This window comes from Ranitomeya variabilis, chromosome 3 (genome assembly GCF_051348905.1).
Source record: "Ranitomeya variabilis isolate aRanVar5 chromosome 3, aRanVar5.hap1, whole genome shotgun sequence".
NCBI lineage: Eukaryota > Metazoa > Chordata > Amphibia > Anura > Dendrobatidae > Ranitomeya > Ranitomeya variabilis.
In genome coordinates, this window is record NC_135234.1 from 709,276,384 (window position 1) to 709,294,188 (window position 17,805).

At 43.3% G+C, this 17,805-nt stretch overlaps 1 protein-coding gene across 1 annotated transcript in view; it reads right to left on the bottom strand.

Moving 5' to 3' along the window:
- The window catches only part of LOC143817775 (cilia- and flagella-associated protein 337-like), a 263,091-nt gene that overhangs the window by 148,767 nt on the left and 96,519 nt on the right, over window positions 1-17,805 (bottom strand). Inside the window, exons 12-13 of the mRNA XM_077299254.1 lie at window positions 1,480-1,549; window positions 537-771 (exon numbers count right to left, since the gene is read on the bottom strand). Coding sequence (XP_077155369.1) covers window positions 537-771; window positions 1,480-1,549 — 305 coding nt within the window. The remainder of the gene's footprint in view (window positions 1-536; window positions 772-1,479; window positions 1,550-17,805) is intronic.

Below are 17,805 nucleotides of genomic sequence, written 5' to 3' on the forward strand. Positions count from 1 at the left end.
AGCCACCGTGACAACCCCAGAGCAGAGACTCAGAGGCCCGGTACCGGGTACCCCTCGGCCCTGCGGCAGTGGGGGCGCTACAGTAACATCTGGCTTCTGCGGGTTGGACTCTGCACAAGTACGCAACGAATAACCAGCAGCGTTTACTGATCGTCTGCATCTACCCTTAGACAGATTCATGAACAGTTCAAATGTTGCATTTTTGGGGTGCAGCTCACTCCAGTCCCTGCTGGGAGTAAGTTTGTCAGATTTTTTATTTTGATGCAGTTGAAGACTAGCGTGCAACATTTTAAAGAATTATGCAACTTTTTGCGCTAAAAAGTCACAAAAGATGATTAAAGACAAAAAGAAACAGAATTCTAGTTTTTTTCGTCAAATTCATGAACCCTATAAGCAATTTTGATGAATTTGCCTCAAAAAAAGCCAGTGAATACCTCAAGACAAAAATAGAAAAGTGACAAAGACAAAAAAGAAAAATCACAAATGAGGAATTGGACTCCTACTGTCTAAATAATATATAAAATAAGTCATCTTACGCAGGCACATAAAGGTTCCACAGTCTAATAATGCGATCCATTCCCCCTGTTACAACAAGACTGTTCTTCTTGCAGAATGCAAAAGTTTTCACCCCTTTATAGATTCGGAATACTGTTTGGTCTCCACGTGCTCTTCTCTGTGGTGGTCCAGGTGTTAATACTCCTCGTCGTCCCTTCACATGATCTTTTATGTCCTTCATTTGCTGCTCTGCATTTGTCGTCCCAACTGTGCAACCTACAATACAACAAAGGTAAGATGACAATTTATGATGGGATCCCGGGGAGGCCGATAAGAAACCATTAAATTTAGTTTGGTAAGAGAAGACATTTATTTTAGCTCAAATGTGAAATTGAAGAGTAGGAAAGAGTAGGAAAAATGTACAAAGATGAGTGGGCCAAAATTCCTCCAGAGTGTTGTAAAAGACTCATTGCCAGTTATAGCAAATGCTTGATTGCAGTTGTTGCTGCTAAGGGTGGACCAGCCAGTTATTAGGTTTAGGGGCAATCACTTTTTTCACACAGGACCCTGTAGGTTTGGATTTCTTTTTCTCTTCATAATAAACACCTTCATTTAAAAACTGCATTTTGTGTTTACTTGTGTTATCTTTATCTAATATTAAAATTTGTTTTGTGATCTGAAAGATTTAAGTGTGATAAACATGCAAAAGAATAGCTAATCAGGATGGGGCAAACAGTTTTTCACACATCTGTAAGCAGATATTTGCTCTTATGATGATCTCTGCCATTATAGACTTGCAAAGGAAGATATTTGTACTGCAAGAGAGTCATGACACTGGTCACTGTTACTAGGAAACATATTATGTAGTCCAAAATACTGTTCCCTGATAGTCAGTGGCCCTATGTACCATTGTCAAAATGGGTTGACACATTGTAGTTCTTATATATAGTACTGTAGTTATATGGCTATCATTTACCAACTCACCAATTACTAAAGCAGTAGATTCATCATTTGATGCAGAAACAACAGCTTTAATAGAGTCATAATATTTCATCTGAAAAATAAAACATTATAATATATTATAAATATATGCATATATAACATATATTGCAAGGTGGCAGCTGGATAGGTCGTGGACAGGAGATATGTGTCACCGAGGTGCCAAGCCTCGGTGATGTAGGACCCGGAGAAGCAGTCTCCAGCACATATAGTGCTGAGAGGTGTTTTTTAATGGGCCTGAATTTTGGTGCCAGGCTGTAGGAACAGCTACAGAGCTGGGAGGGACTGGCCGTTTCCTTACCTCCAGGTCCAGTATTAGGAACGGGCTATATAAGGCAGTTTAACTGCCTCATTCAGTGTCTGGGAGTAGAGGTGGAAACACCTATGTTGGTGTTAGTCAGATCCTGACAAGCAGTGAGTGTGTCGGAATGGGTGCGCCCGTACCTATAAATGGACTATTTATTATTATATAATCCCTGTGTGCCAGAAAAGGCTGCTATGTTTTGTCAACCTGGAGTGTCTAAGCACATTAAATAAACCGCTCATTTGTTTCAAACCAAAGAATCAGATCCTCATGTGTGCACCAGCATCAGAGAGCTGGTCTTTTACAAAGTATGTATGTATGTGTGTGTGTGTGTGTGTGTGTGTGTGTGTATGTATGTGTGTGTGTATATATACAGTGCCTACAAGTAGTATTCAACCCCCTGCAGATTTAGCAGGTTTAATAAGATGCAAATAAGTTAGAGCCTTCAAACTTCAAACAAGAGCAGGATTTATTAACAGATGCATAAATCTTACAAACCAAAATGTTTTGTTGCTCAGTTAAATTTTTATAAATTTTAAACATAAAAGTGTGGGTCAATGATTATTCAACCCCTAGGTTTAATATTTTGTGGAATAACCTTTGTTTGCAATTACAGCTAATAATCGTCTTTTATAAGACCTGATCAGGCCGGCACAGGTCTCTGGAGTTATCTTGGCCCACTCCTCCATGCAGATCTTCTCCAAGTTGTCTAGGTTCTTTGGGTGTCTCATGTGGACTTTAATCTTGAGCTCCTTCCACAAGTTTTCAATTGGGTTAAGGTCAGGAGACTGACTAGGCCACTGCAACACCTTGATTTTTTGCCTCTTGAACCAGGCCTTGGTTTTCTTGGCTGTGTGCTTTGGGTCGTTGTCTTGTTGGAAGATGAAATGACGACCCATCTTAAGATCCTTGATGGAGGAGCGGAGGTTCTTGGCCAAAATCTCCAGGTAGGCCGTGCTATCCATCTTCCCATGGATGCGGACCAGATGGCCAGGCCTCTTGGCTGAGAAACAGCCCCACAGCATGATGCTGCCACAACCATGCTTGACTGTAGGGATGGTATTCTTGGGGTCGTATGCAGTGCCATCCAGTCTCCAAACGTCACGTGTGTGGTTGGCACCAAAGATCTCGATCTTGGTCTCATCAGACCAGAGAACCTTGAGCCAGTCAGTCTCAGAGTCCTCCAAGTGATCATGAGCAAACTGTAGACGAGCCTTGACATGACGCTTTGAAAGTAAAGGTACCTTACGGGCTCGTCTGGAACGGTGACCATTGCGGTGGAGTACGTTACTTATGGTATTGACTGAAACCAATGTCCCCACTGCCATGAGATCTTCCCGGAGCTCCTTCCTTGTTGTCCTTGGGTTAGCCTTGACTCTTCGGACAAGCCTGGCCTCGGCACGGGAGGAAACTTTCAAAGGCTGTCCAGGCCGTGGAAGGCTAACAGTAGTTCCATAAGCCTTCCACTTCCGGATGATGCTCCCAACAGTGGAGACAGGTAGGCCCAACTCCTTGGAAAGGGTTTTGTACCCCTTGCCAGCCTTGTGACCCTCCACGATCTTGTCTCTGATGGCCTTGGAATGCTCCTTTGTCTTTCCCATGTTGACCATGTTTGAGTGCTGTTCACAAGTTTGGGGAGGGTCTTAAATAGTCAGAAAAGGCTGGAAAAAGAGATAATTAATCCAAACATGTGAAGCTCATTGTTCTTTGTGCCTGAACTACTTCTTAATACTGTAGGGGAACCAAACAGAATTCTGGGGGGTTGAGGAGTTGAATAATAAATGACCCTCTGAACAAAACTTTTCACAATTTAAAAAAAAAATTAAGTAAGAAATAACATTCTTTTTTGCTGCAGTGCATTTCACACTTCCAGGCTGATCTACAGTCCAAATGTCACAATGCCAAGTTAATTCCAAATGTGTAAACCTGCTAAATCTGCAGGGGGTTGAATACTACTTGTAGGCACTGTATATATATAAATATATGTATTCATCATTTGCATATCCTTAACATGTTTGTTGATCCTGTAATTTCCATAATTGTATATTTTTATTTCTAGTTGTTGCAATAGAACCCTGAAATTGCAACTAAAAGATGGAAAATTGTGAAATCATGGTGGAAATACCAGGAGGACCAATAAATATGTTAAGGATATGCAAATGATGAGAAACTAGACGCAAAATATTTAAAAAATCTTGATTTATTCAGCACTGAGTATGAGCGCCATGCGCTGAAATACACACACTTAGGCTACTTTCACACTAGCGTCGTACGACGCACGTCGCAATGCGATGTGGTGACGTACCGAAGCATACTGTGAAAGCGCCGCACAACGGGGGCAGCGGATGAAGTTTTTCAACGCTTCCTCATTGTGAGCTCCGGGGAGGAGGGGGCGGAGTTCCGGCCACGCATGCGCGGTCCGAAATGCTGGACACGACGCACCAAAAAACGTTACATGCAACTTTTTTTGTGCCGACGGTCCGACGCAACACGACGCAACCGTCGCACGACGGTTGCGACGTGTGGCAATGCGTCACAATGTGTCGCTAATGTTAGTCTATGGAGAAAAAAAGCATCCTGCAAGCAATTTTGCAGGGTGCGTTTTTTCTCCAAAACGACGCATTGCGACGTGCATCGTACAACGCTAGTGTGAAAGAGGCCTTACACGACTTTTCAAGTTATCAGTGAGTATATTAATGGCTATCGAAGGACTGCTCTACCACCCGGAATGTCATTGGGCCACAAATCATCAAGATCTGCTGCTGGCAGCTCCCTTTGTAATTATTGACCAATGGTGTCCAAGATGGGGTTTATAAGAGACAAGCTCAGAGACACTGCAGGCCATGGTAGTAAGATTAGGCTAAAGGAAAAGCAGAAGTCCAGCGTGGGTGATGTCCATAAAAAATACCTTTTATTCCATTTTTGTTAAAAGCACATAAATCCAAAGTCCATCTTCATATCCATAGACACAAAAACGGGTGATTCATACCAGTGACAGTCACTTACAATGAGTAAGGCGGCAAGACTGTTGAAACGCGTTTGATTTTAATGCACTGTGACTGTCACTGGTATGAATCACCCGTTTTTGTGTCTATGGATATGAAGATGGACTTTGGATTTATGTGCTTTTAACAAAAATGGAATAAAAGGTATTTTTTATGGACATCACCCACGCTGGACTTCTGCTTTTCCTTCGTACTACTTGCAGCACTGCATGATCCGTGCGCTGGGACTGAGAGGAGGTGAGCTGATCTTCGTTGCTTTTTCTTTTAAGATTAGGCTACTTACAATAGAACAAACAAAATGCGGCATTGTCATTGTCATGTTAAAAAAAACTTTCCTGGGACACTCTGAATTCATCCATCCACTTTGATAAAACAGTTGAAACCCGTCTTGACCTAAAAAAAATGTTGAAAACTTGAATTCTCCAAAATGTTTATATATATGTTGAGGTCACTCGGACAATAATTAACCTCTACTGTGGGTAAAATCCTGGAGGGCATTCTAAGGGATGCTATGCTGGAGTATCTGAAGAGGAATAACCTCATGACCCAGTATCAACACGGGATTACTAGGGACCGTTCCTGTCAGACTAATTTGATCAGCTTCTATGAAGAGGTAAGTTCCGGACTGGACCAAGGGAACGCAGTGGACGTAGTGTATATGGACTTTTCAAAAGCTTTTGATATGGTGCCACACAAAAGGTTGATACATAAAATGAGAATAATGGGGATAGGGGAAAATATGTGTAAGTGGGTTGAGAGCTGGCTCAGGGATAGGAAACAAAGGGTGGTTATTAATGGAGCACACTCGGACTGGGTCATGGTTAGCAGTGGGGTACAACAGGGGTCAGTATTGGGCCCTCTTCTTTTTAACATATTTATTAATGATCTTGTAGGGGGCATACAGAGTAGAATTTCAATATTTGCAGACGACACTAAACTCTGCAGGGTAATCAATACAGAGGAGGACAATTTTATATTACAGGATGATTTATGTAAACTAGAAGCTTGGGCTGATAAATGGCAAATGAGCTTTAATGGGGATAAATGTAAGGTCATGCACTTGGGTAGAAGTAATAAGATGTATAACTATGTGCTTAATTCTAAAACACTGGGCAAAACCGTCAATGAAAAAGACCTGGGTGTATGGGTTGATGACAAACTCATATTTAGTGGCCAGTGTCAGGCAGCTGCTACAAAGGCAAATAAAATAATGGGATGCATTAAAAGAGGCATAGATGCTCATAAGGAGAACATAATTTTACCTCTATACAAGTCACTAGTTCGACCACACTTAGAATACTGTGCACAGTTCTGGTCTCCGGTGTATAAAAAAGACATAGCTGAACTGGAGCGGGTGCAGAGAAGAGCGACCAAGGTTATTAGAGGACTGGGGGGTCTGCAATACCAAGATAGGTTATTACACTTGGGGCTATTTAGTTTGGAAAAACGAAGGCTAAGGGGTGATCTTATTTTCATGTATAAATATATGAGGGGACAGTACAAAGACCTTTCTGATGATCTTTTTAATCATAGACCGGTGACAGGGACAAGGGGGCATCCTCTACGTCTGGAGGAAAGAAGGTCTAAGCATAATAACAGACGCGGATTCTTTACTGTAAGAGCAGTGAGACTATGGAACTCTCTGCCGTATGATGTTGTAATGAGTGATTCATTACTTAAATTTAAGAGGGGACTGGATGCCTTTCTTGGAAAGTATAATGTTACAGGGTATATATACTAGATTCCTTGATAGGGTGTTGATCCGGGGAACTAGTCTGATTGCCGTATGTGGAGTCGGGAAGGAATTTTTTTTCCCCAATGTGGAGCTTACTTTTTGCCACATGGGGTTTTTTTGCCTTCCTCTGGATCAACATGTTAGGGCATGTTAGGTTAGGCTATGGGGTTGAACTAGATGGACTTAAAGTCTTCCTTCAACCTTAATAACTATGTAATACTAAGGCTGTGTTTGCATTAAAAAGCTTGAAAGGGTTTCAATACCATTCTAGGAGACCTCAGAGAGTAACAAATGTCTTTTTGGGGCAATTGGAGGCTTTGAAGCTTTGATATTTGCTGAAAATCAGATTTAAAAATAAAATATACATAAACACAGTCATGGCTGAAAGTGTTGGCACCCTTGAAATTGTTCTAGAAAATTAAATATTTCTCCCAGAAAATTATTGAAATTACACGTGTTTTATATACACATATTTATTTCCTTTGTATTGAAAAAATACAAAAATACAGACAAAAAAAGGTCAAATTGTACTTAATTTTACACAAAATCCCAAACACGGGCCAGACAAAATTGTTGGCATCTTTCCAAAATTGTGGGTATACAACTGTTAGGGCTAGCGGAACGCACCGAGTAAAGAGATGAAGTTATTGGTGCGTTCGCAGCCCGGGGTCCACTGTGCAGGAGGAACCTGCTGCTAGCAAATGGCACTATATGACGGTATAAGCGAACTCTGTTACTTCACAGAGTCGCCGACAAACGAAAGCACTGTGCCCTATTAGACTCACAGGAGTACACAGCTAACTGCTGAGCTGATAGCAGTCAGTGGTCTTGCACACACACAAACTCCTCACCGGAGGTGCCGGTATTCTAGGGCTTATTTTAGCCGGGACCCTAAATACATACACACAAAACTCCTCACCGGAGGTGCCGGTATTCTAGGGGCTTATTTCAGCCGGGGCCCTAAATGCATACACACAAGACCACACTGGCGCAAAGCACATAACATAGATTGATACTAGCGCATGGCTGTGCAGTCATGCGAACCTTTTATAGCTGCAGTAACTACAGGACTTTCCCAGAAGGACCAATGGGAGGCTGCCACAGAACTTGAGCAACTTCTGGACCTTCCTAGAGGACCAATGGGAGTTGCTGCAGTACCTGAGCATGTGACCCTTGATCTCCAATGAGAGATTTTACCCTGGGCATGCTCAGAAGGGGAAAAGTAGGACTTAGTCCCAAAGACGTCTGCTTGCCGCTGACCATTACTGGCTACAATGGCAGAAGCTGGAAAGGCAGCAGTAACCCTTTGCACAGTGTCAGACTGAGCGAGACGCTGGGACCGATGCCCCCGCCGAGCAGGCTCCACTGTGGCAGGAGAAGAACGGGAGACCGCAGCGGAGATGGCCAGAGACTCCCCCCGTGCAGAGGCGGGAACCCGACCCCAAACAACAACTTTGTTTCAAGCATATGATGCTCATTCAAACTCACTAGTGTGTTGTGAATTCTGCTCTTGGGTTCCCTCCGGAGGTTGTTGGTGGTATTGCAGTTGTCCCTGGCTTGCAATCGTGGTCAGATGTCCCTGCTGATGGCAGGCCTGACTGGGGTATTTAGGGCTGCAGGATTCATTAGTCAGTGCCAGTTGGCCATTGTTCTTGGAGAGATTGCATCTCTCTCTGGTTCCTTATGCTCTGCTGCCAATTCAGCTAAGATAAGTGTCTGTTTTTTTGTCTCTGTTCACACATGCAGTGTGCTTTGTAATTCAGTGCAATTCATTGTGTTTTTGTCCAGCTTAGACTTTGTTTGGATTTTTCAGTCATGCTGGATTCTCAGGAGTTGCAGATATACTTGCTATGTCTTTAGTTAGATGTAGTATATTTGTATTTTCTGCTGTGGATATTTTTAGGATTTTAATACTGACCGCTTGGAATTCTGTCCTATGCTTTTCTATTTAGCTAGAAGTGCCTCTTTTGCTAAATTCTGTTTTTCTGCCTGCGTGTGTCTTTCCTCTTACTCACAGTCAATATTTGTGGGGGGCTGCCTATCCTTTGGGGCTTTGCTCTGAGGCAAGATAGAATTCCCATTTCCACCTATAGGGGTATTTAGTCCTCCGGCTGTGTCGAGGTGTCTAGGACGGGTTAGGAACACCCCACGGCTACTTCTAGTTGCGGTGTCAGTTTAGGGTTTGCGGTCAGTACAGATACCACTTACTCCTGAGAAAGTCTCTCATGCGGCTCCTAGGTCACCGGATCATAACACTAGTGGCAAGTAACACATGTGGGCAATATGAAAATCACACCTGAAACCAGAGAAAAAGGGGACTCAATCTTTGCATTGTGTGGAAGTGTGTGCCACACTAAGGCCAGAGTCACACTCAACGTATAAAAAAATCAGTCGAATTTTGGCGGCCGAGAATCGCACCAATGTTCTCCATATGGTGATCCGTGTGTAATCCGATTGCAATGCGATGATGCGATTTCCTCGCATCTAGTATCTGTATGACATCCGTATGCAATCCGTGTACAATGCAATTTTAACATGAGCTATCATTTTAACATGTCCCCCAGACATGGATTACTGCGTGGGACACCGCGACAGACAGGTATGGGTATATTGTTGGTTTTTTATTTTATTTTTATTACAGGAGATTGAGGGTGTTGCATGGATTAGGAGTATAGTAAAGATGGGAAACTGTGTAGTGTTTTATTTCATTAAAATACTTTATTCTGGCTGTGTCTTTATTTAACCTGTAACAACTATAGGATTAGTAATGGAGAGGTGTCTTATTGACACCTCTCCATTACTAAGCCAGGCTTGATGTCACCTTACAATACAAAAGTGACATTAACCCCCAAACTATTACCCCACTTGCCACCGCTAAAGGGCAAGTGGCAAGAGAGAGGCTAAGTGCCGGAATTGGCGCATCTTACAGATGCGCCTTTTTGGGGGTGGTTGAGAGCTGGTGGTCCCTTCCTAGGCTATTAATATCAGCCTGCAGCTGTCTGCAAAGCCTTTGCTAGTTATTAATTATCGGGGGACCGCACATCATTTTTTGGGATCCCCTATTTTAATAGCCAGTAAAGGTTAACTATACAGCTGTGAGCTTATATTAAAAGCCTGGGAAGCGCCATGGGTATTACCCCCTTCCCAGGCCATAAACATCAGCCCCCAGTCGCTGGCTTTCCCTCTGCTGGTTTTGAAAATTGTGAGAGAGCCCACATCATTTTTTTGGGGTCCCCTATTTTAGTAGCCAGTAAAGGTTAAGTATACAGCTTTGAGCTTATATTAATAGCCTGGGAAGCTCCATGGGTATTACCCCCTTCCCAGGACATAAACATCTGCCCCCAGTCGCTGGCTTTCCCTCTGCTGATTTTGAAAATTGCAAAGGAGCCCACACCATTTTTTTCCATAAAATAATCTTTTATTAATTAAATACATGTACAGTAATTTACACACATACACTGTACTAAATGTATTTGTGACTGACATCTATATATCTACGTATTCTATATGTACTTACTGTATGTAATCCATCTCTTCTATCCTGTCGGCTCCTGCAGTGATTTTACAGAAGCCGGCAGATGAATTACTGGCTTTTCTTCTATCTAACTTTCTGTGCAATATCAATACATATACTGTATATGTGTGTGTGTGTGTGTTACTGACATGTATATATACACTCACCGGCCACTTTATTAGGTACACCTGTCCAACTTCTTGTTAACACTTAATTTCTAATCAGCCAATCACATGGCGGCAACTCAGTGCATTTAGGCATGTAGACATGGTCAAGACAATCTCCTGCAGTTCAAACCGAGCATCAGTATGGGGAAGAAAGGTGATTTGAGTGCCTTTGAACGTGGCATGGTTGTTGGTGCCAGAAGGGCTGGTCTGAGTATTTCAGAAACTGCTGATCTACTGGGATTTTCACGCACAACCATCTCTAGGGTTTACAGAGAATGGTCCGAAAAAGAAAAAAAATCCAGTGAGCGGCAGTTCTGTGGGCGGAAATGCCTTGTTGATGCCAGAGGTCAGAGGAGAATGGGCAGACTGGTTCGAGCTGATAGAAAGGCAACAGTGACTCAAATCGCCACCCGTTACAACCAAGGTAGGCCTAAGAGCATCTCTGAACGCACAGTGCGTCGAACTTTGAGGCAGATGGGCTACAGCAGCAGAAGACCACACCGGGTACCACTCCTTTCAGCTAAGAACAGGAAACTGAGGCTACAATTTGAACAAGCTCATCGAAATTGGACAGTAGAAGATTGGAAAAACGTTGCTTGGTCTGATGAGTCTCGATTTCTGCTGCGACATTCGGATGGTAGGGTCAGAATTTGGCGTAAACAACATGAAAGCATGGATCCATCCTGCCTTGTATGGAGCATCTTTGGGATGTGCAGCCGACAAATCTGCGGCAACTGTGTGATGCCATCATGTCAATATGGACCAAAATCTCTGAGGAATGCTTCCAGCACCTTGTTGAATCTATGCCACGAAGAATTGAGGCAGTTCTGAAGGCAAAAGGGGGTCCAACCCGTTACTAGCATGGTGTACCTAATAAAGTGGCCGGTGAGTGTATATATATATATATATATATATATATATATATATATATATATATACTTGTATTCTATGTGTATATTTCTATTCTATCTATTCTATTCTAACCTGTCAGTGTGATTTTACTGCACATCGCACATGAATTACCGGCTTTTCAAAGGACACTGGTGAGTAAAAATCGGACAGCACTCGCATGGTGCGAGCGCTGTGCGATTTTTTGCTCGCACCCATTGACTTGCATTGGCGAGTCTCAGCTGATATATGCGTGAAATCGCAGCATGCTGCGATTTCACTCGCACGTATAATGCGAGCGAGAAAAAAAATGGTGCTGTGAGCTGCCCCATAGATTAATACTGGTCCGAGTGCTATGCGATTTTTTTCTCGCATTGCACTCGACCATATTCCTCGCTAGTGTGACTCTGACCTTAGCATGTAAAACAGAAAGAGGAGAACTGTCTGAGGACTTGAGAAACAAAACTGTTGAAAAATATCACCAATCTCAAGTTTACAAGTCCACCTGCAGAGATCTTGATGTTCGTTGTCCACGGTGCGCAATATAATGAAGAAGTTTACAACCCATGGCACTGTAGCTAATCTCCCTGGAAGTGAACGGCAGAGCAAAAACTGATGAAAGGTTGCAACACAGGATAGTCAAGATGGTGGATAAGCAGCCCCAATCAAGTTCCAAAGAAATTCAAGCTGTCTTGCAGGCTCAGGGTGCATCAGTGACAGCGCAAACTATTCATCAACTTTTTAATTAAATGAAATGCTATGACAGGAGATCCAGGAGGACCTCACTGTTGACAAACAGACATAAAAAGCTAGACTGCAGTTGGCCAAAATGTACGTGAGTAAGCCAAAATTCTTCTGGAAAAATGTCTTGTCGATAGATGAGACCAAGATAGAGCTTTTCAGAAACATTTACCACATCATTCTACTGTTCAATGAAAATGGACTGAGGTCTAAAAAGAAAAGAACAGGGTACCTACAGTCAAATATGGTGGAGGTTTAAAAATGTTTTGGGATGGTTTTGCTTCTTCTGCCACTATAGGTGCCTTGACTGTGTGCAAGTCATCGTGAAAATTAATATAGGATTTTGGGTCGCAATGTAATAACCAGTGTCAGAAAGCTGGGTTTGCGTCCTAGGTCATGGGTCTTCCAGCAGTACAATAAACCCTAAAATACTTCAAGAAGCACCCAGAAATGAATGGAAACAAAGTACTGGAGCGTTCGGAAGTGGCCAGCAAGCATCTGCATTACATTAATTAATTAATTAATGTCATTAAACAACTGTGGATAGATCTTAAAATTGCTCCTGGCAGAAGGCACCCTTCAAATATGAGAGACCTGGAGCAGTTTGAGAAGAAGACTGGTCCAAAATTCCAATTGAGAGGTGTAAGAAACTTGTAGATGGCTATAGGAAGTGACTCATTGCAGTTATTTATTCCAAAGGGTGTACAGCCAAATATTAAAGGGAACCTGTCACCACGTTTTTGGAAGATGGGATAAAAATAGCGTTAAATAGGGGCAGAGGTGGGCGTTACATTAGTGTGTTTGTTATGCGTTTATTACCCACCTAAGTTGCCGAAATACCTTTGCAAAGTCTCCGTTTTCGCCTGTCAATCAGGCTGGTCTGGTCAAAAGGGCGTTGTCTTCCCCCAGATTTTGCGTAGTTTTCCGTTGGTGGCGTAGTGGTGTGCGCATGCCCAAGGTCCCGAATCCACTGCCAGGGGATTTAAAAGAGCGCGCTGTTCGTTATTTCCTTGGTGATCGGTGGGCGCGGCCATCTTCCTTTGGCCGCGCGTGCGCAGAAGCGGCGCTCTGCTGGCCGCGGCTTCAGGAAAATGGCCGCCGCGATATCCATCTGCGCACGCGCGGCATCCCGCAGCCATTTTCCTGAAGCCGCGGCCAGCAGAGCGCCGCTTCGGCGCACGCGCGGCCAAAGGAAGATGGCCGCGCCCACCGATCACCAATGAAATCACGAACAGCGCGCTTTTTTAAATCCCCTGGCAGAGGATTCGGGACCTTGGGCATGCGCACACCACTACGCCACCAACGGAAAACTACGCAAAATCTGGGGGAAGACAAGACGCCCTTTTGACCAGACCAGCCTGATTGACAGGCGAAAACGGAGACTTTGCAAAGGTATTTCGGCAACTTAGGTGGGTAATAAACGCATAACAAACACACTAATGTAATGCCCACCTCTGCCCCTATTTAACGCTATTTTTATCCCATCTTCCAAAAACGTGGTGACAGGTTCCCTTTAAGTTGAGGGAGCCAACAATTTTTGTCCTGCCCATTTTTGGAGTTTTGTGTGAAATTATGTCCAATTTGCCTTTTTATCTTTGTTTTTTTTGTGTTGTTCCAATACATAAAGGAAATAAACATGTGCATAACAAAACATGTGTAATTGGAATAATTTTCTGGGGAAAATACTTCATTTTCTGGAACAATTTCATAGGTGACAACTTCAGTCATGACTGTATATATATTTATACTGTATATAGCTAAATATCAGGTGGTAATCGGGTGGCTTTTTTAACAAGCCATACAAAATTATCCATATTTTGGAACAGGTTAGCGAATTGGAAAGAGAATGAATAATTTCAGGTATATTTACCCTTTACAGGGTAGGGTTTCCAGCAGCAGTACAGTGTAGTAGAACACAATAGGCAAGTAGGAGAACCATGTGGCTTTCTACTGGAGGTGGACGCAATCGCACGGTATAGACTATGATGTGATAGGCCAGAAGATGACCATCTGTGTAGGGCCGGCACTGGCAGCCTCAGCAATAGGGTGTAACTATAGAACATATTCTACAGACAAGAGATGAATGGCTCTAGGAGAACACAAGGAGTTAATGATCATAATGAGATTTTAGATACTTTTTTTGCATTCAAGATATTGAAAGATGTCTGTACTTTGAATAATATATTTTTGGATCATATATATCTAAGTGATGTACAGTATTTAGTCACAGACTAATCATCAATGGCCAGCTAAGATTGTTTACCTTTTTAGAGTGGCGCACTTCTAATAGTAGCAGTTGTTGGGCCTATTGTCTGCACTGGGCCCCTCCAGTCAGCATCACCCTTTCAATTGTATGTGCATCCTGGATGCAGATATAGCTGCAAGCATTGATGGAATAGGGAATTGTCAGCTCCCAATTCCCCCATTCTCCCTGTGCATGTGACAGTTTAGCGGAGCGTACACGATGATGTTACTATATTGCAACCGCTATGCTGAGCACTGTAGAGCTTCAGACCACACGTTGCGGAGACCGTAGCAGAGAGGGAATAGGGAGAGGTGAGTATTCCTTTTTTTTAAATCTATGAGTACTGTGTGGGCTATCATATTATTTGAAGGGCTACCTGGGTGGCCATAATACTATTTGGAGGGCAATATGGGGGCCATCATACTATTTGGAGGACTGTGTGAGGGCCATTATATTATTTGGAGGGCTGTGTGGGGCCAATATATTGTTTGTAGGGCTGTGTGGGGGCTATTATGATATTTGAAGGGCTGTGGAGAAGCCAATCATACTGTTTGCAGGGCTGTGCGGGGGCAATTATACTGTTTGGAGAACTACGTGGGGGCCATTTATACTTTTGGGAGGGCTATGTGGGGGCCATTATATTATTATTACTATATTATTATTCTTATGACCAAGAACCAGGCAGTTTAAAAGTTCGAAACGTGTAATAACTTCTATGTCTTATAGACAGTCAAGGATAACACTGGAGAGACAATGCAGATTCCACCGCTGCCACCAGTTGTCAAAGATCACAGGGAGGGGAGCCACGCTGGAACATCCTGCTGTTACCTTTTTGTTACAAACAGTCCTCTGCTGTTCGCCTATCGTCAGGACGATTACATGATTGACCGACGATAAACGGATGAGGCTGTGGCTGTTACCACTAATAGGCTGATTATTGGAGAACTAGCAGTAAGCGTATGGTATATACACCTTTGATTCCAACGTATGTCATGGTGGGGGATGCTGCAGGCAGCAGAACCATTTCCACGGTGTCTCAAGACTCTGTTACGCCTGTCACATGTGCTCAGTGTGAACCTGCTCTCATCTGTGAAGAGCACAGGGCGCCAATTTAGAATCTGCTAATCTTGGTGTTCTCTGGCAAATGCCAATTGCCCTGCACGGTGTTGGGCTGTAAACACAATACCCACTTGTGGACATCAGGCCCTCATACCACCCTCATGAAGTCTGTTTCTGACAGTTTGAGCAGACCCATGGATGTTATTGGCCTGCTGGAGGTCATTTTATAGGGCTCTGGCAGTGCTCCTACTGTTCCTCCCTGAACAAAGGAGGAAGTAGCGGTCCTGCTGCTGAGTTGTTGCTCTCCTATCACCCCCTCCATATCTTCTGGTGTACTGGCCTGTCTCCTGGTATCTGTTCCATGCTCTGGACACTGTGCTGATAGACACAGCTACCTTCTTGCCACAGCTTGCATTGATGTGCCATCCTGGATGAGCTGCACAACCTAGCATCTTCTGTGGGTTGTAGACACCGCCCCATGCTAGTGTACAGTACCTCTAGGGGTAAGAGCAATGACAAAATGCAAAAATGACCAAAACAACAGCCAAAAAGGATGAGAACAAACAAATGGTCTGTTGTCACCCCCTGCAAGACCACTTTTTTGTAAGGGTTGTTTTGCTAATGTCCTATCATTTCTACCATTGTCTATGCCATTTGCACAACAGCAGGAGAAATTGATTCACAATCTATGTTGCTTCATAGCTGGACAGATTGATTTCTTTGGAATGCACTACCTAGGTTAATACGATTAATCCCCAATCCCCACAGTTTTAAGCGTTCCCTAAAAACGCATTTGTTCAGACTGGCCTACCGCCTCAACGCATTAACCTAACTATCCCTGTGTGGCCTAATAAAAAAAAAAAACATAATCAGGTTCCTCGCATCATGTTCTCATACACTTTATACAGTTAATTACCTCTGTGTCTGTACTGCTACATACTTAGGCTGTTAACTGGATCATGCAGCTTTACATGAACACCCGAGCCTTACACTATGGCTGGTCCAAATTGTTACCATCCACCTCTCGTGTCTCCCCTTTTCCTCATAGTTTGTAAGCTTGCGAGCAGGGCCCTCATTCCTCCTGGTATCTGTTTTGAACTGTGATTTCTGTTATGCTGTAATGTCTATTGTCTGTACAAGTCCCCTCTATTAGTTGTAAAGCGCTGCGGAATATGTTGGCGCTATATAAATAAAATTATTATTATTATTATTATTATATTTCACAGAAGTGTGATTGACTTGGAGTTACATTGTGTTGTTTAAGTGTTCCCTTTATTTTTTTGAGCAGTGAATATACTCCAGAACAGTCACTGTTCACTGCACTATAATCCAAGAACTGCTCACTGCCAACATCAATGGTTTATAGGCAGATCAGACTCCTGATTTCTGGTAGGGTATGACTTTCAGGAGTGTGGTTTACAGAACAAAAGGAACATAACTATTACATTTTATTTTTAATCCAGAATGATAGGCAGTGTTTAAAAAGAATATACAAAAGATTTTAGAAAAGGGACAAAACAATTACAGCGAGTACAGCGCCCCAGGGTCCTGGTTGTTGCAGTGATATCATTCTTCCACCAGGGGGAGTGATGTTACGTTTGAAGGCAATAAAGGAGATCTCACTATCAGGTATGTTATGAACTGGTGGCCTAGGAGCAGCATGGACGAGCTCTGGAGTAGGTGGCCTCTATACTGACCGCAGACCCTGAACTTAACACATCAACTAGAAGTAGCCGTGGGATGTTCCTGTCACTCCCTAGACACCTCGTCACAGCAGGAGGACTAATTACACCTAAAGAAAGAAACAGGAATACTATCTTGCCTCAGAGAAAATTCCCAAAGGAAAGGCAGCCCCCCACAAATATTGACTGTGAGAGGAGAGGGAAATTACAAACGCAGACTGAAAACAGAATTTAGCAAAGGAGGCCACGCTACCTAGAAAGAAAAGACAGGAAAGAGTACTGTGCGGTCAGTATAAAAAATACTACAAAATCCACCACAGAGAATACAAAAATCTCCACACCTAACTAAAGGCATGGAGGGTAACTCTGTGACTCCAGAGCTTCCAACTTGGCTGAGTAAATCTTAACACAGACAAAGCTGGACAAGAAAAAACATAGCAATTCACAGAACTATTAAGTCCACCGCATGTGGACTACAAAAACAGAGCCAGGACTTATCTTTGATGATTTGGACAATCCAGAAGGAGAAACCAAGCAGAGATGTGGATCCCTAGAAAACAATGGACAACTGGCACTCACTAAAGGAAGGAGCCAGACTAAATAGCCCCGTCCAAAGTGGAAGCAGCTGATGACTGTTGTGAAGGACAAACAGCAGCACTACCACTTATAACCACCGGAGGGAGCCTAAGAGCAGAACCCACAACAGAATTCACAACAGTACCCCCCCCTTGAGGAGGGGTCATCGAACCCTCACCAGAGCCCCCAGGCCGATCCGGACGAGCCAAATGGAAGGCACGAACCAAATCGTCAGCATGAACATCGGAGGCAACAACCCAAGAATTATCCTCCTGGCCATAACCCTTCCACTTGACAAGATACTGAAGCCTCCATCTAGAAAAACGAGAATCCAAGATCTTCTCCACAACATACTCCAACTCCTTATCAATCAACACCGGGGCAGAAGGATCTAC